At 56.2% G+C, this 20481-nt stretch overlaps 1 protein-coding gene across 3 annotated transcripts; it reads right to left on the reverse strand.

The window, feature by feature from the left end:
* Positions 1–44: 44 nt before the first annotated feature.
* Positions 45–20015, reverse strand: ELAVL3 (ELAV like RNA binding protein 3). Of its 3 annotated transcripts, none has more exons than XM_036459770.2 (7): positions 19632–20015; positions 10521–10737; positions 10237–10340; positions 5422–5575; positions 5110–5335; positions 4492–4530; positions 45–3129 (listed from the first exon to the last, which is right to left on the reverse strand). In XM_036459770.2, the coding sequence occupies exons 1-7, from the start codon at positions 19638–19640 to the stop codon at positions 2778–2780; spliced, it is 1101 nt and encodes a 366-aa protein (XP_036315663.1). In that variant the 5' UTR covers positions 19641–20015; the 3' UTR covers positions 45–2777. The 3 variants fall into 3 exon arrangements, with proteins under 3 accessions (XP_036315663.1, XP_036315664.1, XP_036315661.1); XM_036459771.2 differs by having other exon boundaries at positions 45–3108; positions 10521–10740; positions 19632–20014; XM_036459768.2 differs by having other exon boundaries at positions 10521–10740; positions 19632–20014.
* Positions 20016–20481: the final 466 nt, after the last annotated feature.

Here is a 20481-nt window from a genome sequence, read left to right on the forward strand (position 1 = left end):
CAAAGTGTTGTTTTTTTTGTCTTTTTTTTTTTTTTTTTTTTTCCTTTGCAGTTCTTTATCATCTCCAACATATGGACTCTGTCATGATGCGAAACCTTCCAATAAATAACAGGATGAAGGGAGGGCTTGAGGGCCTGAGCCCCCTCCCCACGGACCCCTCCCCTGGGCCGGCTCCCGCAGGGCCCGGCTGGCTGGGCCGAGTTCCATGTTTTAGGAAAAGAAGCGCACTCCCGGTCGGGGGGTCGCAGGGGCCTAGGCCTCGGTGTGGGGGGGTCTGTGGGGAGGTGCCCTCTCCAGAACCAGCACCCCCAGGGTGGGGGACAGCCCCGCCCTTATTGCTCACGGATGCCCCGCCACTGCCCACGTGCGCGCACGTGTCCCTGCGTGCAGGGAGGGCAGAGGGGAGAAAGCCCCAAGACACAGGGGGAGGGAGGGACCCGCTGGGGGCCTGGCCTGCTGGAGGGGAGCCGGGAGGTCAGGACTTAAAAACCACAAGAATAAATAAGTTCATGTATCAAGAACAAGCTAAGGTTTTCACCAGCTAAATAGGACGGAAAAAATCCTCTCAAGACGAGCAAAAAGAATCCCATTGAGACCAGACGTCGCCGGCCCAGCGGGGGCCGCCCCGCCGCTGCCACCGGCTACCGTTCCTGTTATTAATAATTATTACTTTAATGATTCCACTTTCCCTTTATAAATAAATTAGGCATAACCACGTCTCAGCAAAAACTTAAAGAAACAAAGAGAACATCATGGTTCCTTTAAACTTGCAAACTGGATGAAGGAACAGAAATATACACAAATGTCCTTACAGGGCAACAAGAATAAATAGTTAACATAGCAATAAGTTAAAACTACAAGAAGCTAAATTCGGCAAAAAAGTACAAGAAAGTTAACTGGTGCCAGTTTATGTCTTTTTTTTTTTTTTTTTTTGTCTTTTTTAAAATCTCTTCGGTGTGTTTTTTTTTTTTTCTTCCTTTTTTTGTTGTTTTTCTCTTCTGTTTGTATTTTTTTGTTGCTTTTTAAATTTTTTTTTTGTTCCTTGCAGCAGAAGCTCCACAGACGTTTAATAACAAACACCAGGGAGGGTGGGGAGAGAGAGCTGGGCAGTCAGAGGGGGCCATGGCCAGACACCAAAGCAGGACACCGGAGAAAGGGCAACTGAATCTAAAACTGGGGTTTGCGACTCTGTTCTGACGGGGCCCACGGCCAGGGGTGGGGCTGCGAGGGCTCCCGGGGGCTCCGCCTCGGGCTTCCGTTGGAACTTTTCGTTACAAAAGAAAGAAAACCAGGGGAGTGGGACGTCCAGACAGAAGCCAGGGCTGGGGCTTGGGATGGGAGCCGTGTGCACCGCCCTCACTCATCGGAAAGATGGAAAAACCCAACAAAATCAAGGGGGTGACGCGGGGCTGGGCCCCTGAGCCTGATGGGGAGGCAAAGGCCTGGCCTCGCCCTCGGCCTCACGGGCCGGGGCCTGGGCTGGGGGAGGCTCAGCCCCAGGGACTAGGGGTCCTTTGGCCTCAAGTGTTGGGGGTGCTGCCTCCAGCCCATCGTGATGCCAAAAGTGAACGAGGTATCGTGTGTCTGGATGCAGGGCGCGGTGCCCACGCCTGTGCTCACGGCGGCGCGGACCGCTGAGGAGCCCGGAGAGAGCTCTGCAGACCCCGGGGTGGGGGCGAGGGGGCAGGGCACCGGGAGGGGCTGGGCGCCTGGGTCCGAGGGACTGTGGGCGTGTCTGTGTTCCTGGGTGTTGTGTCTGTTTCTGGGTGTCTAGGTTTGTGTCTCCAAATGTATGTCTCCACTGTCATGTGTTCACGTGAGAGCATGGAAATGTTTGCAGGTCCAGCACACCTCTGTCCACCTCTGCCTGCGGCCACGTCTGCCACGTCTGTTCGACGGCTGCCACGCGTACGTGGCTCCGTCCTCCGGTCTTCCGTGCGTGCCTCCCTGTCTGCGTCTGGCCGGGTCCTGTGTGTCAGGGTTAGTGCTGTGTGTTCCTGTGGCGTGTGTCTCTGTGTGGCCCCTGGGCCCCGGCCCCAAGCCCTGATCCCGTCTTTGCCCCCGTTGGTAAACATAACCTGTCAAAATATTTTCTTTTTTTTTTTTTTGTCTTTTTTTTTGTGTGTGTGTTTTTTTTTTTTTTCAAGTTCAAGAATCCCCAGTAAAAATTCTCCACGAGGTCTTTTTCCCCTTTTTACAAAAATAGAGTTTTTCTCCCCCCCCCCCCCCCCCCCCCCCCCTTTTTTTTTTTTCCATTTTGTTTGTTTCCAGCCCCTCACCCTGCTCCTCACAACGCACCGAGGGGGCAGGGATGCCCACGGCCCTCTCATGTTTCGCTTTGTTGGGGATTTTTAAACCTGTCTCCTCCCCCACTCAGGCTCACCTTTGCGTGGGGAGCCCGGAGGGCACCCAGCACCCGCCCAAAACCATCCTGAGCAGCTGGTTGACGGTTGGGTGGGGGCACATCTCTGCTTTCTTTTCAGCCGAAAAAAAGAAACAAAAACCATCTCCATGAACAAAACCAAGACGAGAGAGTGAACAGCCCAGCCTGGGGGAGGGGCAGGAGGGCGGGGTGGGGGGCCCCAGGCACCCCCCATTCCCTGCAGACCCTCCCAGCCCGAGTGCTCACCCTGTGGCTTCGCAGGGGTGTGGGGCCTCGTGCTGTCCGTGGTCTGCCCGCTGTCTCTCTCGGGCCCCTTCTCCCTCTCTCTCTCCCTCCCTCCCTCCCTCTCTCTCTCTCTCTCTCTCTGCTGCCCGGGGAGTGGGAGGGCGGCGGCTCAGGCCTTGTGCTGTTTGCTGGTCTTGAAGGACACCTGCAGCACGCGCTCGCCCAGGCGGTAGCCGTTGAGGCTGGCGATGGCCATGGCCGCCTCGTCGTAGTTGGTCATGGTGACGAAGCCGAAGCCCTTACACTTGTTGGTGGTGAAGTCGCGGATGACCTTGACGTTGGTGACGGCCCCGAAGGGCCCGAACAGCTGCCACAGCACGCTCTCGTCCGCCTCCGGGGACAGGTTGTACACGAAGATGCACCAGCCGGCGCCCGCGGCGCCCCCCGCCAGGCCCACGCCCGCCAGGCCGCTCACGCCGTCGATGGCGATGGGCGAGAACCTGGCGATGAGCGACAGGGGACTACTTTGGGGGTCACGCGGGCTCCGCCCTGACCCCCGGCATGCCCCCGACCTGTGACCTCCGGTACTGCCATGACCTCTGAGGGCGCCTTGACCCTGGGACGCTTGTGGGCTTTGCATTGTCCTGACCCTGCTGTGACCTCCATCTGCACTCCCACCTCCAGCCCCATCCCCCACTCTTCGCCCTGACCTGTCCCCTCTCCAGAGCCCTCAGCTAATCCTGACCCGTGACCTCTGGTCCTATTTGGACCTTGGCTCTGCTGACCCTGCTTCCTCCCTCCTCCTCCCCCCCAGCCACATCTTCCCACCAAACTCCTGCCCTGGCTCCCTCTGCCCCCCTGCTGGCCCTGCCGGGCGGTGCCATCTGTCCTGCTGGCCCCCAGAAGGGCAGGGCGTGCTGGAGCCCTGTAAGCGCTGCCCCCTGCTGTTCGGGGCTGAGCACAGCCACCCCTCCTTCGGAGCCTCCTCTGCGCCATGAGGAGGCACCTCCACCCCGGCCCTCTCTGGCTGTTTCCTAGTTAAACTGGGCATCTGCTATCAGCTCCCTCTTCCCTAAGGGGTTTTGTTTTCAGTGGGGCCCCAGCCCACAACAGGTCCTAGTACACAGCGGGCATGAGGCTGCCCTCAGCTGGGCGGGGCCGGAGCCCGAGCCACCCAATCGGAGCCTCTGGAACTGACTGCTCCCGCCCCGCCCAGGCCTCGGCCCCTTCCTGCTGCCAGGACCCCGCTTCCCGCCATTCCTCCGCTGGCGCGGGCCTCTCTGGGTCCCCGTGGCCGGCTGTCCACTCCACCTCCCTGATCACTGCGCACCTGCCTCCTTTCCCTCTAGGCTGAGGTAATCAATAACAGTAACGATAATCTTCAGAGCAGCTACCTTTATTGAGCGCTCACTAGGGGCCAAGCACTGTGCTCAGTACCGTGTCATCGCCACGGGGACCCCCCGCCCGCCGGCCGGCGCCAGTCCTCGGCGTGCCCTCAGCCGCTCATGACGCAATAAACTCAGGACGCGCACAGGGCCAGGGGTGTGGACAATGTCACGGGGCCCTGGGCAGAGGGGCAGACGCGACCCTCAGCGAGGACCGCCTGCAGGTGGCGCTCAGGCTGGCCGGGGGCCGGGGGCGTGGCTGTGACCGGGCAGCACTGCCCACCTTCCTGGGCAGCTGAGGGCCCTGGGCCCAAATCCTACGGCAGCTCACCAGGCCTTTACCAGGCTCCACAGCCCCCAGCCTAATGGGCATGCTCCTCCCCGGCAGTGCAGGCGCGGCTAGGCCGGCAGGCCTGGGGGCGGGGTGGGGGTCCATCAGGGCCAGGGTCCGAGGAGGGACGGCGCGGGGCTGGGGCAGTGGGGTGGGGGCACTGTTACCTCTTGACTCCGTAGGCCATGTTGAGTAAGTTGTCCAGCCTGTGGAGCAGAAGGGGTGGTCACGCCGGCCTCCGGGCGCGGCCCCGGCTGTGATGCAGGCCAGGCGGCTGCCCGCCCTGCCCCCACCGCGCAGGCCAGCAGTGCCAGCCCTGCCCCCGCCGCCCGCCCGGCTGGACACCGCCTGGCACGGCCCGCGGCCACTCCGGCACCGCCTCTCGCCTGCCCTGCCACATCCTCTCCCCCGCGGCTGCCACGCCCTGTAGGGCTCGGGGCCCCAGACACGAAGGTTGGATCCCTTCACCATGATGGTTAGGGGGGGGGGGGGGCAGTGACCAGGCCTCTCTGGGCCTCAGGGTCCCCATCCGGCGGCTGGGACCGGACAGGCTGCATTCTCAGGGAGCTGCAGTGCAGGATAAAGGCTGTGCCGGGCACGCAGTGGGCACTCCTGACATGTGCATGAGGAAACGGAGGAGACAGAGGGGGCAGTGAGAGCTGGCCCTGGCCGGGCGATTCTAACTAAAGGCGGATAATGCCACTCGAAGTGCCCTGTGCTTGCGCTGGCCCCGCACGTGGGCCTCTGCTGGGGGACTGGGGGTGCCGGGGGCGGGGGGCGCTCACCGGAAGCGCTGTGTCTGATGGTGCAGGGGGCCTGCGTAGCGCCGAGCCGACGACTGGTACAGGTGCGTCAGCAGGGCCTGCCCCGTCTTCTGACTCGGGTTGTTGGCAAACTTGACCGTGATGGGCTCGGCCGCACCCAGTGGCTTCTGCCCGTTCAGTCCTTTGATGGCCTCCTCGGCCTCAATCCTCTTGTCAAAGCGGATGAACCCCACGCCCCGAGACACGCCTGCCAGGGAGCCGGGGTGTGGTGAGGACCGGCCTTCACCCCCCCCCACCCCCCGTCCCGGCCGCGCCTCCCCCCGGCGCCCTGACCTGTGACCTGGTCCACCAGGATGCGGGAGGTGATGATGCGGCCGTACTGGGAGAAGAGCTGCTCCATCTCCTTCTGGCTCATGGTCTTGGGCAGCCCGCTGACGTACAGGTTGGCATCCCGAATGGAAGCCGAGCTGGGCCTGGCGTAGGACACCTGGGGAGGGCCCGGCAGCAGGTGTGAGGGGGGGAGAGGCCACATCAGAACCGCACGGAGTCGCAGAAATGCCTCGTCTGTTCACTCAACGAATATCTCGTGAGGCGACATGGTGGTTGTGGCCACCGGGCTGGGGGGGAGGCCTGGCCATGGCCCTGTCTGCATGGCGATGGGGGGACCTGACACCTGAGGAGGTCAAAGGAGCCACACGCCTGGGATCACTCTCCCTCAAGACCTCTTGAACCCCAGTTCACGCCCTCAGGCCGGACATCCGTCAGCATCAGCGCTTCCCTCTCCTTTGGAAAGTCGGCTCTTGTGACCCCTTGTTTTCCCACCTGCACCTGGGCCCCTGAGTCCCTCGGTCTTTAGCCACCAAGTCGAACCTGACGGCTCGCAAATGTCCGTCCCCAGCACAGACCTGGCCCCTCGTCTCCACACCTGTGACACCTGCCTCCAGGCTCCCGACTTCCCCCGACTCTGACGGCAGCTGTTCCGGGGCGCAGGACCCTGCCTCTGCTGTCCTTGACGCCTCTCTGACTTTCACACCCACATCTGACCCCGCGTCCATCCTGTTGGCTTTACTTCTCATGATCCAGAATCTGCGCACTTCCCCCTCCTTTTTTTTTTTTTAATCCTCACCCAAGGACATGCTTTTTAAAAGTTGATTTTAGAGTCTGGTTGACGTGAGTTGGTGGTTGAGCGCCGACCTTGGAACCAAGAGGTCATGGTTCGATTCCAGTCAGGGCTCATCCCCAACAGGGGACGTGCGATCAATGATTCTCTCTCTTCTTGGATGTTTCTCTCTCTCTCTCCCTTTCCCTTCCTCTCTGAAATCAGTAACAATAAATTTTTTTTAATATATATATTTTATTGATTTTGTACAGAGAGGAAGGGAGAGAGATACAGAGTTAGAAACATCGATGAAAGAGAGTCATCGATCAGCTGCCTCTTGCACACCCCCTACTGGGGATATGCCCGCAACCAAGGTACATGTCCTTGACCAGAATCGAACCTGGGACCTTTCAGTCCCCAAGCCGACACTCTATCCATTGAGCCAAACTGGTTTTGGCAAGATTTTTTAAAAAACTGATTTTAGAGGGAGAGGAAGAAACATTCACACGAGAGTGAAACATCGATTGGTTGCCTTTTGCACACACCCCAACCGGGGACCAAACCCGCCACTTTCTGGAGTGTCAACTCCACTCAACTGAGCCCCCAGCAGGGTCTTCCTCCCACTCCCATCTCCCCGCTTTGGACCAGTACCCACCATTGCTAACCCCAACTGGTACGTCATCTTCTGCCCTGGTCCCCGCTCCCAGCCTCCCCTCTCACAGCTGAGCCCCACTCAGCAGCCAGAGAGCACCGAGGGCACCTGAGCCAGGTCACCTCTCTCCTCAGCTCAGAACCATCCGCGGTCCCCACGTGCTTCAGAGTTCAAGTCCTTCCCACGGTCCACAGGCCGTATACCACCCCACCGCCAGCCCTGTCTCCCCCTTGCGTTCCGCCAAACACCAGGCATGGGCCTGCCTCCTGGCCTCTGCATAGGCTGTTCCCTCTGCCTGGCTCTCTTCCTTTTTCTTCTCCTCTAAGTCTCAGTTGAAATGTCCTCCTCCTCCTCCTCCATCTGCATTGGGTCCTACCCGCGTTACTTTCTCTCAGAGCACTTCTCTCAGCGTTAGACACGTTCTAGTGCAGACGCCTTGCGAGTCAGACACACGGGAGCACAGCCATCAGATTCGTGTCATCCGTTGGTCCAGCCCAACAATGAAACTCTCTGCAGCTGTTTAAAAAATGGGGGACGTGGATATTGATTTTCCTGGAACAGTGGTGAGTATTGTGGAGTGGAGGAGAGGGGAAAAAAAGTCCATTTATAGAGCAGCGAGGATGGTGTGACCCCATCTCATTGTGTGTGTATCAATGTCCTAGGAACGTGGACATCGGCCCGCCCCAGAGCTAACGGGGTGACCCATGGCTGGTGGGGGCAGGGAGTGTGTGAGCTCCTCTCCCTTCATTTCTGCCACTGTCTACATTTCTATTCCTCCTAAAATAGCCTCTGGGAGGGTAGGAGTCATGGTCAAGGGCCTGGTTTTTGTTGGGAGCTGTGAATTGTGAGGTCATGCTGTTTCATTAGAAACAGCTAATTTAAAAGCTAGCAAAATGGCCGAAACCGGTTTGGCTCAATGGATAGAGCGTCAGCTTAGGGACTGAAAGGGCCCATGTTGGATTCCAGTCAAGGGCATGTACCTTGGCTGCGGGCACATCCCCAGTAGGGGGTATGCAAGAGGCAGCTGATTGATGACTCTCTCATCTATGTTTCTAACTCTCTATCTCTCTCCCTTCCTCTCTGTACAAAATCAATAAAATATATATTAAAAATCAATAAAATATATATTTAAAATAAATAAATAAATAAATAAATAAATAAATAAATAAATAAATGCAAGCTAGCAAAACGAATGAACTGGGCTGGAGTGGGGCATTCTGATGAATTGTGCACACCTGGGGTTCTCCAGAAAGAACAAGCAATCAGCAGAAACCGGTTTGTCTCAGTGGATAGAGCATCGGACTGCTGACTGAAAGGTCCCAGGTTCGATTCCGGTCAAGGGCAATGTACCTTGGTTGCTGGTGCAGGAGGCAGCTCATCGATGTTTCTGGCTCTCTCTCTCTCCCTTCCTCTCTGTAAAAAAATCAATAAAATATATATTCTATTAAAAAAAAAATCATCCCTGGCCAGTGCAGCTCAGTTGGCTGGGTGTCATCCCGTCCACATAAACTTTAGGTCCTAAAGGTTGCAGGTTCGATCCCCAGTTGGGGGCGTGCAGGAGGCAGCCGATAAATGTTCCACTCTTGCGTCACTGTTTCTCTCTCTCTCTCTCCCTTTCACTTTTTCTTTAAAAAAAAACAAAAAACAATCAATCAAAAATCTTTTTAAAAAAATATATATTTTATTGATTTTTTACAGACAGGAAGGGAGAGAAATAGAGAGCTAGAAACATCAACCAACCGCCTCTTGCACACCCCCTACCGGGGATGTGCCCGCAACCAATGTACATGCCCCTGACCGGAATCGAACCTGGGACCCTTCAGTCCGCAGACCGACGCTCTATCCACTGAGCCAAACTGGTTTCAGCTCAATCAAAAATCTTTAAAAAAAATAAAATAAAGGGGGGGGTGTGGGACGACACATCCGCTGCTATTATTTCTATAATGATAATTAAAAATCACGCCATGTATTTTACCATTTTTACTCCCCTCACCACAGGTCTGTGAACTCTGAGGGGTGAGGAGGAGTTGAGGACTTGTGGATGGGTTGAAGTTGGGGGTGACCAGAGAGGGGTCTGTGCTCCTGGTCAGGTGTCTGTGGTTTGGCGGCATCTGAAGAGCAGAGCAGGGCCTTCCATCCTATGAGCTAACCGTACCCCTCACTAGGACGGTGCCTGGCACAGTGGGAGGCTAGAATTATTTTGGGCAGAATCTGCTGGAACACATAGGGCTGACCACACAACACAGCCATTCTGGCAGACAGACAGACAGGAACACACCACACACGGCCAGTGTGCTCGCCAGTGACAGGCAGGAGGGTAACACGAGGCCTCGGCCACCGTCATGGCGGGATAAGGAGAGTAAGATTGCACACGCCTGTCATACACCGTGCCAGCCTACAGCCTGCAACATCACACATGTTCCCCCCTGAGTGGGGCACAGGTAGACATGATCACACTTGACTGTGGCATGCAAATACTCCACCACAGCCAGGCACACCCATGAGGCCCCACCAGGCCGCAGCCGGAGTCGCAGTGGGTGACAAAGTGCCTGTCAAACAGACAAAGTCCCATGAACCAGTAACACACCCCAAGTCTGTAATAGCCGGACCTGTGTGACAACAGCCACTCACATCGCCACGGTGACCAACCAGCACCGCCTCACAGAGGCCACACACACAGAGCCTTACAGCTCACTCCTAGTCCACCCTCATGCTCAGGGGTTTAGTTGGCCGAGAGTCCTCAGGTCACGACCTTGCCCCACCCCAGGGAGCAGAAGAGATCCCACACCTCTGTTCCTATGGCAAGCTGGGGGCCAGATGGGAGCCCCACCGGCCCCCCTGCCCCCAGGGTCCAGGAGCAGATTTGTGGGGTGGAGCCCAGACACTCCAGGCAACCTAGAGAGAGGGGTTTCCATGGCAACCCACCCCCCAGGGAACTTGGGCTCCCAGGGTCCCAGCTGCAGCTGCTGAGAGGGGAGGTTGTGGGGGGGGGGGGCATTGCACAAAGGTGGGGGAGTGGCCCACCCCTAATCCCGCCCTCCCAGACCCTAATTAGGCTCCAGATGGCAGATGGATCCCCACCCTCCCCCCATTTCTCTAACAAAGGCAGGGAGGGGGCTGCCCACTGGACCCGTGGGAAGGTACCTCCTCCGTGAACCTCCACGGAGTGTGGGGCTGATATTCTCCCCATTGACACGTGAGGAAGCTGAGGGCCAGAGAGGCAAAGGCATTGGCTGGCTAAGCAGAAGGCCTTGGGGGGGCGGGATGAGCGGGGGCAAAGGATGGATGGCGGTGAAGGGGAGCTCCCGGTGGGCAGTGAGAGAGGGGACACGGGGACAGACGGGATGGGCACTAACGGGGCGGGGAGACAGGCAGCAAGGGGAGCAAGGGCACCCACCTTGATGGTCTTTGTCTGCAGTTTGAGGCCGTTGAGGGTGTTGATGGCTTTGTCTGCGTCGTTGGGGTCAGAGTAGTTCACAAACCCATAGCCGAGGCTCTGCCCTGTGTGCAGGACCAGGTCGGTGACCTACCTCCCCGGGCCTGCCAGGATCCTCCCTGGCCCAGGTGTGAGAGGCTGGCCACCCCCTTCTCGTCGCACCTCGGAAACCTCCTGGCCCCATCACACCTGTCCTGGCGGCTACCGCCTCCCCAGGCCGCCTCCCCGCCTGCCAGAAGCCACACCTGTGATCTTGTCCCGAACCAACTTGCAGGACTCAATGTCACCGATGCTGCCGAAGAGGCTCTTGAACTCATCCTGGGTCATGTTCTGGGGCAGGTAGTTGACGATGAGGTTGGTTTTGCTGTCGTCAGTGGCTCCGTTCGTACCAAGGAGTGGCCCATTGGGCAGGGCCGGGCCGGCCGGGCCCCCTGCCACCTGAGACTCCATGGCCCCGAGTATCTGCTGGAGACAACAGGCCACACCCACTCACGGCCCAGTCCCCGGAGACCGGGGGCGTGAGGAGGGCGCGGTGGTGATGGATCACTCGTGTCCGCCATGGGCTTGAACATGGGGAGAGGACGTCACATTATTCTAATAACCCCTTCCGCTCCCTGAGCACTGAGCAAAGCACTTAGCACATGATTTTACTGAGAAAAAAATTCACAAATAAATGCCATATATGGCTTTGTATATGTTTCCCTGTTTGTCTAAAACCAACCTGTTTTTGGTTTTTTTTTCCAGAATAATATAATGAACACTTTTTAAAAAATCCTCACCCGAGGATATTTTTCCATTGAATTTTTTTCTTTATTGATTTAGGTATTACATATGTGTCCTTATCGCCCCGCCCCATTGCCCCTCCTCCCCCGCCATTTTTAGAGAGAGTGGAAGAGAGGAAAAAGCAGAGCAAAATATCCATGTGAGAGAAACACGTTGATTGGTTGCCTTCTGCATGTGCCCTGACAGGGCTTGGGTCAGGAAGGAGCCTGCAATCGAGGTACATGGCCTTGACCAGAATCAAACCCTTCGGTCTGCAGGCCAATGCTCTATCCACGGAGCCAAACCGGCTGGGGCTGTAATGACCACATTTGTCTTCAGAATAAGAAATCTAACATTTTTATTAGCTTTGCAGCCCTTTCCCATAAATTCCTCCCTGCCGGTGTACTTTCCTTCTCCCACCAAAGGTAATTCCTATCCCAAATGTGTTTACATTTTGTGCATAATTTTCCCACTAGGCATTTACACCCACAGTTTTTCCTATATTTTTTTAAAGCTTTTAAAATATATTTTTTATTAATCTTAAAGAGAGGATGGAAGAGGGAGAGAGGAAGAGAAATGGGGAGAGAACATCGATGTGAGAGACAAATATTAACCCACTGCCTCATGCACTCTGACCGGCAATGGAATCAGGGACCCTTCGGTGCACTGGATGACACGGAGCCACACCAGCCAGGATACCCCCGGTTTTTCCACTCAGCATTAGAATATATATACAGTTATTGATTTCAGAGAGGAAGAGAGAAGGAGAGAGAAAGATAGAGACATTAATGAGAGAATCATTGACTAGCTGTCTCCTGCAGGTCCCCCTATTGGAGATGCAGCCTGCAACCCGGACATGTGCCCTGACTGGGAATCTGTGACATCCTAGTTCCGTGGTCGGCAAACTGCGGCTCTTGAGCCACTCGCGGCTCTTTGAGTGTGGCTCTTCCACAAAATACCACGGCCTGGGTGAGTCTATTTTGAAGAAGTGGCATTAGAAGAAGTTTAAGTTTAAAAAATTTGGCTCTCAAAAGAAATTTCAATCGTTGTACTGTTGATATTGGCTCTGTTGACTAATGAGTTTGCTGACCACTGGCCTAGTTGATAGGTCAATGCTCAAACACTGAGCCTTGCCAGCTGGGATAAGCTTTTTTTTTTTTTTTTTTTTTTTTTTAAAGCATAACGTAACACTGCAAATAATGACAGTTTATCTCCAATCTCTATCTGTTATTTATTTTTCTTGTCTTAGTGCAGGGGTTACACTGTGATAGTATCTTCTTTGTTTCTGACTTTAAAGGAAATGTTTTAAACATTTTACAGCTAAATATGACCTTTCTGTAAGTTTTTTTTTTGTAAGTGGCCTTTATCAGGTTAAGAATGTTTAATTAAAAAAAATAATGTTTAATTTTTTTCCTACTATCTAAACAATATATATTTTTAAATATAATGGATGTTAAATTTTATTGAATGTTCTTTTCCTACATCGATTTTTTAAATTGAGATATAACTGACATATAACATTATATTACTTTTAGGCATACAACATAGTGACTTAATATTTGTATATATTGCAAAATGATTACCATAATAAGTCCAGTTAACATTTATCAACATCCATAGCTACAAAAAAAAATTTTTTTTATGACGAGAACTTTTAATACCTACTCTCTTAACAACTTTAAAATATATTCTACATCTATTTTATATCTAAGGCCCACATCGAGAACTTCAAAGCCACATCTGGGCAGAAGGAGAGTGCCGGGTTGTTTGGTATTGTCTGTGATGGGCCCGGGAAGGAAGGCAAAGTAGGTCTTTCCTTACAACGGGGTTGGTGAATAGGTTGCCCTCCCCAGAAAACGCAAAATGATCGGCAGGGTCTTTCTAGATGAGTTCATATAAGTACAACCAATGGACACAAAACTGGGGAGGGAGGGTATGTATGGGAGGGGGGGCAATATTAAAATATGTACACAGATAATTAAAAAAAAAAAAAAAAAGATGTGAAGCCACATCCAGTTTCAGCGAGGAAGACTACTGGGATCGATTAGCAATGTCTGCCGTGGCCATAGAATCAGGAACAGTCTGCAGGTACCCATCACCTCCGTCATCCCTGACTCAAAACACAATCCTGTAATTGTTCCCAGATGGCATTCCCTCTATGCCAGGCAAAGCGCACAGCCCTCGACAGGCAGTCTTCCTTCTCTTATTCACAACTGCCCTCAAAAGAGGAGGATTTTATTCCCTCTGCGTAACGTGTTATGGGTTAAACGCTTGTTTTCCCCCCTCCCGACCCCCCATTCATAGGTTGAAACCCCGTAACCCCCAAGGTGATATTTAGAGGCGGGGCTTTTGAGAGGTAATTAGGTCATGAAGACGGAGCCCTCGTGAACAGGATTTGTGTGTGACACAAAGGGACAGGAGAGAGGTGACCTCTCTCTACACCAAGTGAGGACACAGCAAGACAGCTGTCTGCAAAGCAGCAGGCACCTTGAAACTGGACGAGCCAGCCTCCAGAACCAGGAGGAATAAATGTTTGTTGTTTGAGCCTCACAGTTTATGGCTGCTTTTATAGCGATCTGAGCGGAGACAACAGGTAAGGAAAGGGAGCGGCACCCCAGCTGGTTTGCCTCAGTGGATAGAGCATCGGTTTGCGGACTTAAGGGTCCTGAGTTCAATTCCGGTCAAGGGCGTAGGCCCAGGTTGCGGACTCAATCCCCAGTAGGGGTGTGTGTGTGTATGTGTGCAGGAAGCAGCCAATCAATGATTCCCTCTCATCACTGATATTTCTATCTCTCTCTTCTCTGAAATATATATATATATATATATATTATTATTTTTTTTTTAAAGAAAGAGCAGAGCCAAAACGGGTTTGGCTCAGTGGTAGAGAGTCGGTCTGCGGACTGAGGGGTCCCAGGGGTCCCAGGGGCATGTACGTTGGCTGCAGGCACATTCCTGGTAGGGAGTGTGCAAGAGGCAGCTGGTCGATGTTTCTCTCTCATCAACTTTTCTAGCTCTCTATCTCTCTCCCTTCCTCTCTGTAAAAAATCAATAAAATTAAATTAAATTAAAAAATAAATAAATAAAAAAGAAAGAAAGAGCTAAAACCGGTTTGGCTTGGTGGATAGACCATCGGCCTGCGGACTGAAGGGTCCTGGGTTCGATTCTGGTCAAGGGCATGTACCTTGGTTGTGGGCACATCCCCAGTAGGGGGTGTGCAAGAGGCAGCTGATTGATGTTTCTCTCTCATCCGTTTCTAGCTCTCTATTCTTCTCTCTTCCTCTCTGTAAAAACTCAATAAAATATATTTTAAAAAGAAAGAAAGAAAGAAAGAAAGAAAGAAAGAAAGAAAGAAAGAAAGGCAGAAAGGAAGGAAGGAAGAAAGGGGAGCATCAGTGATGTTTGGAAAATTACCGGAGACCATGCAGCCTGTAAGTGATGGAGCAGGGGATTTTGCACATGAGCTTTTCTAATCCAGAGTCTGTGTTTCCAAATTCCACTGCTAACCTAGCACTGGCTCCATTTCCCAGCTGCTTCCTCAGGTATGCCACTTACTGCTTCTGGGCCTCCGCTCCACTTGGCCAAAACTTCAAATTACCGTCCCAGGGGCTTGGGGAAGGGTCTAAAGCTACAAGGGAGAGCGGCTGGAAAGCGTTCTGGGGCCAGTTAGCCATGTCTGCCACCCATGCCTCATGATCCTGCTATTAATAACCGTCCTGCTCATGTGTTAAACACTGTGTGATGTGCTTCAAGGCATTACTTCACTTATTTCTCTCAACCATCCTTTCCCTTTATTGGTTTTTAGAGAGAGAGGAAGGCAGAGGAATAGAGATGGAGAAACATCGACCCCATGGACACCGGCAATTAGACGGTAAAAACCTGGGACAGGGTGTGGGGGTGGGCTGGAAGGTGTTAATGGCGGGGGAGGAGGGGAGAGACATATGTAATACTTTAAACAATATTTTTAAAGAGAGAAAAAACATCGATTGGCTGCCTCCTGCACACTCCCTACTGGGATTCAGCCTGCCACCCCTGGCATGTGCCCCCGACCTGGAGTCAAACCAGTGACCTCCTGGTTCATGGGTCGACGCTCAGCCGCTGAGCCAGGCTCTCTCAACTATTTTAAAAGACAGCAATACACTCTCCGTTTTATAAGTGAGGAAGCTGAGGCTCAGAGGTCTTGAGTAATATAAATGGGGGACTCCATTTCAAACTTTCTTGTGTCAGACTTTTAAAAAAATATATATTTTTAATTGATTTCAGAGAGGAATGGAGAGGGAGAGAGATAGAAACATCAGTGATGAGAGAGAGTCATAGATCAGCTGCCTCCTGCACGCCCCACACTGGGGATTGAGCCGGGAAGCCAGGCATGTGCCCTGACCCGGAATCAAACCGTAACCTCCTAGTTCATAGGTCGACGCTCAACCACCGGACCCCGCCAGCCAGGCTTCAGAGCTGTTTTTAATGATTGTGGCCAGTCCAGTGGGACAGCTCTGCCACCTGGGAGCTGTGTGTCCTCGGGGATCATCTTAGCTCCTCTTTGGGCCCCTCCTTCCTTCCCAAGGATTCTTATTATCACTGGTAAGAGGGTGCACAGAGGACCGAGGCCCCTGCATCTCCAGTGGGCTGAGATGGGCTGCCCGGGGCTGGCTGCTCAGAGGGTTATTCTGAAGCCACATCTGGGCTGAACAGGAGCACACACTGGGGTGATTAACAATGTCTGCCGTGGGCACCAGTAGTCAAGCAGTAACGCACACTCCATGGACCTGCGTCCCAGCTCCCGACATGAATGCGTAACGAACAGCACGCCACGTACTGAGTGCCTGTTATGTGCCAGACAAACTCTTTGTGAGAATACCCGCGCCGTCCTTTCTCCCAGTATCGCGTGTTAGGCGGCTCTTGCTCCTTTTAACAGGTGAGGAAACCGTGTCAACAAAGGGATAGGGTGGGTACGAGGTTGGATAGCCGGCAGACGACGGACCAAGAATTTAAATCCAGGGTGTGAACTCCAGAGCCCACTTCCCTAACGAAAAGGCCAATAACAGTAAAAATAACAACAGTCAAGGGAAGCTGAGCGCCCGCTCTATGCCACGCCCCGGGCATCCCTACATATAAATCCACTGTGTGGGCTGAGTTTACTTCCCGGGTGCCAGCAGGTGCCAGCCGCTGGCTTCCCCGCCTCACGGTGTGTCCTCTGACACTCACATTGCCCTCTGGACCTCTGTCCCGCCACTAAAGGAACGGAAGTCCCCGTGTCTGAGGTAAGACTCTGAAATCCTGCCCGGCCTCAGTGAGACAGGGTTCTGCCATCCGCTGATAATGTCTGCGGGAGCCAGAGGAGCATTCGGCAGCACATGGCCCCTGTCAGGACATCCCAGGTTCCAGCTCTGGAACCCTACCATGAGCCTGGCACAGAACAACTGCAAAGTTTTCACGGACTCCCCAGCCACACAGAGAGCAGGCGATACTGTCTCCGCGTCTCCAGATGGAGAAACAAGGGCCAGGGTGACCGGGGGAGGTGGTGGTCATAGTCAGGGTTTGACTCCTCATCAGATAACCCCAAAGCCCACTGGGTTACAGATTCCCCCCTCCCCCAATGCTGTACTCAACTTGGAGGGGATTTAGAGGTGAGTGGGGCCCTGGCCTGTGTGGCTCAGTTGGTTAGAGTGTCGTCCTGTACGCCAAAAGGAGGCGGGTTTGACTCCTGGTCAGGGAACATACCCAGGTTGCAGGTTCAATCTCCAGTCAGGCTGCATGCAGGAGGCAAACAATCAATGTTTCTCTCTCACATTAATGTCCCTCTCTCCCTCCCTTCCTCTCTCTAAAATCAATTTATTATTTTTTTCTAAAATCAATTTTAAAAATAGGTGATGGGGGGTTTCTACTCTGGACCTGGATGGAGCCTCAGCCTGTGAATCTCACCACCACCACACCTCCCTCCCTCTGCGCCCGGCTTAGCGGGATCAGTGTCACCTGCGCTTCCTCCACGGCTGAGCCGGCTAAGCCGCTAATGGGGATCAGACTGGTGGAGGTCACACCCACCCTGCTCCAGTCCGCAGCAAATGTGTGGCCTGATAGGACACGGGAATCACAGGGACCTCAGAGGGCTGTTCCCGGGAGGGTGGGGAATAAAAGAGGGAGGGGGTCTTGGATGGAGAGGCAGATGCCCACTGGGAGCAATGGAACCTTCCTCTGGGGATCTCTTCCTCCTTTTCTCTCTCTTTCCCCTCCTCTGTTCACCACTCCTCTCTGAACCACTCTGTCTCCGCATCCCTCTCTCTCAATCTTTCTCCAACTCTTTTGCACCATTCCACATATATCCGACATACATATTATGCAGGGAACACGCCTGCGGTCAGTGGCTGTGTAGACTCTCCGTGTCTGACCCCCTTGGCCCCGCTGCGCCCCCGGGCCTCGGTCACAGTGGCAGATGCTTGGACACCGGTGACAATAGGGCATTGAGCGGCTGTGCATGGTGAGGCCGAGCCACCACGTGGTGCTAACGGAGCCTTCCACTCTGGGCCTTTCTCCCTCCACGCAGGGCCCTCACTGTCTCAATGTCCCCCTCCCTTCCTGCCAGCCTGTCCCTGGGGTGGGTCCCTGCCTGAGTGCCCTCTATTGGAGCAAACAAGCCTCCTGGCCTTCCGTGACCTCTGGTCACACCCTCTCCTCTTTGTGCGTCAGTTTCCCTTTTTCAAAAAAGGGGGACAGATCAGAGGAGAATGGGTGGATGTAGGGGTTCTGAGGGTCCTCGGGAAGCCGCGTTCACTTTCCTGGACTTGGGTGAGCAGGGTGAGGCCCAGAGAGGGGAAGGAGGTGGCTTGAGGTCACACAGCAGGCCTCTCCATCCAGCCTCATTTCTCAGAGCCAGGTGGGCGGGCCCCAAGGCCCAGGGGGGAGTGCTGGCCAGGACTGCAAGAGGCCCAGGCGCGGGTGCCACACACACACACACACACACACACACAGCACACACCCCTACACAGCACACACACACACACACACACACACACAGCACACACCCATACTCCCGGCCACACACACCCATACACAGCAAACACACACACAGCACACACACACACACACCCATACACAGCAAACACACACAGCACACACACACACACACACACACACACACAGCACACACCCCTACACAGCACATACACACACAGCACACACCCATACTCCCGGCCACACACACCCATACACAGCACACACACACAGCACACACACACAGCACACACACACACACACCCATACACAGCATACACACACACACAGCACACACCCATACACAGCACACAGCACACACACACACAGCACACACCCATACACAGCACACAGCACACACACACACAGCACACACCCATACACAGCACACACACCCATACACAGCACACACACACAGCACACACACACCCATACACAGCACAGCACACACACACACACCCACACCCATACACAGCACACACACACACACAGAAGCCAGAGGCTGGAAAGGCGGACGAAGGCCAGGGCGCCGGGACCAGACAAAGGACGCGCGGCGGGGCTCGGGGAGCGGAGTGGCTCCACGGGGCGGAGGGGGAGCCGGGGTTGGGCTAGAACCCGCCCGCCCCGCCCCCGGGAGACGCCGGCCCGGGAAGCCCGCAGGAAACCCGAGGGCTCGGGCGCGGCCGGTCCCCCGGGCCCGGGGCGGGGCGCCCATGGGCGGGGCGGGGCGGGGCCAGGCCGGGTGTGGCCGGGCGTGGCCGCGCCGGGGAGCTGACCAGCTCGGTGGCTGCTGAAAACACCGGAGCCGGGCGGGCGCCGGGCGGGCGCTCAAGGTCACCCCGCGGCCCTGCGCCCCGGCGGGTGCGGCGCCCGGCCCTGGTCTGGGGGGCCTGCCTGAGCCCTTGACCCCACCCCGCGGTGCACCGGGACGCACAGCCGGGATGCCCCCCGCCCCGCGGGCCCTGCGATCCCCTCCCCCTCCCGCAGCCCGAAGCGCCCGCGCGATGCCAGGGCCCGCGAAGAAGCGCCGAGAAACAAAGAGCCGCGGCGGCGGCGGGCCCGCGGGGCCTCCGGGCGCGCCCCCTCCCCTCCCCTCCCCGCTTGCCGCAAGGTCGACGGGCTCGAGGACGAGATGCCCGGATCCCGGGCGCGGCCGAGGCCTGGGGCTCGCGATCCGACGCCACCGGCTGGCGCCCGGGGCCCTCGGGGCTGCCTGGACGCCGTGTCCCGGCCTAGCACCCTCACCGGGGCCCCGCGTCTGCCTGGGCGGCCTGCGGGGTCCGGGCCTGGAGGGAGGAGGCATCCTCCGTCGCCGCGGCCCCTCCCCCATCGGCATGCCGGAGGGGGGCAATCCCGTCCCCGGGGCGCCGGAGGATGCCCCGAACCGCGGCCTGGAGCCCCGAGGCCTCCCGGCCAGACGCTAAGCGCCCTCGGCACGCTGGGCGCGGCGCAGCCCGCTCTCAGGCTCCGCGGCTCGGTCCTTCCCTCCCCCGCCCCCACGACTGGGCCTAGCTGGGCCTGGTCCTACCCCCCCACAGCCTCCATCTCCGCGGAGCCCGAGCCTCGCCCCTTCCCGGCGAGGCTCCCTCGCGGCGACAGGGGATACCTACAGTGACCATTCTTGTGTGCCCGGCGGGCGCGGTCCGTGCTGGGGGCGGCTCCGGGGGTCGCGCGCTCGGTGCTCACGCCGGGGTTCCACCCGGGCGGCCTCGGGCGCGGCCGCTGCAGAGGTGTCGGTGGAGGCGGCGGCTCCCTCGAGGCTGGAGATGGGCCCGAGCCCGCGGGCGCGCGCGCGGATAACCGAGCCCGGAGTGGTCTGCGGGCGGCAGAGGATGGAAAGGGCGGGCGGGCGGGCGCGGGCCGAGAAGGTCCCCTGCACGGCCCCGCGGGGCCCGCGGAGTTTGCGCTTTCCCACAGAGATCGCGGCGCCCTGCCTCTCGCCCGGCCGGTCGGGTCCCGGATGCTCAGTGCTGTCCCCTCGCCCGCCCTCCCTCCCACCCTCCTGCCCGCGCTGCGCGCTCCGCGATCTGGGCCGCGCCGCCGCCGCCCCCAGCCCTTTATATCCGCAGCTGCCAGCGCCGGCGACGCTCATTGGCTGCAGCACCCAAGCCCCGCCTCCTCGCGGCGCCCGACGGCGCGGCAGGTGGAAGCGAGCGCGCCGGCCCGGGCTCGCTTTCTGGGGACCAATATTGCCAGATCCCGGCTCTTTTGACTCAGCGGACCTTACTTCCTGCCCGGGCACCCTTTTTAGGAAGGGCTTTCTAACCGGAAGTCAGGGCAGGCTCTCCTTCTCCGTCCAGCACTTGGAGCTGGAGAAGCAAAGAGGGACAGGAGGTATCTGTGATCCTGTGTACGACCTCCCTGAGGTGCTGTCCACAAGAAGACTGGAAAGGGACAACGATCCATGACTTCAATAGGCAAAGCCCTGGGTCCCCAGATTTGGGGGGACCAGGTGTAGTC

The sequence above is a fragment of the Pipistrellus kuhlii genome, unplaced genomic scaffold, assembly GCF_014108245.1.
Source record: "Pipistrellus kuhlii isolate mPipKuh1 unplaced genomic scaffold, mPipKuh1.p scaffold_m20_p_30, whole genome shotgun sequence".
Classification (NCBI taxonomy): Eukaryota; Metazoa; Chordata; class Mammalia; order Chiroptera; family Vespertilionidae; genus Pipistrellus; species Pipistrellus kuhlii.

Bases quoted from the DNA above. Each gene is read 5' to 3' on its own strand.
- ELAVL3 (XM_036459768.2), bottom strand. The intron at 5,576-10,236 runs GTGGGTGCCCTT...GGCCCTCCCCAG, and splicing joins TGCAGACAAAGACCATCAAG to GTGTCCTACGCCAGGCCCAG. The intron at 5,336-5,421 runs GTCAGGGCGCCG...GCTCCCTGGCAG, and splicing joins CCTGGTGGACCAGGTCACAG to GCGTGTCTCGGGGCGTGGGG.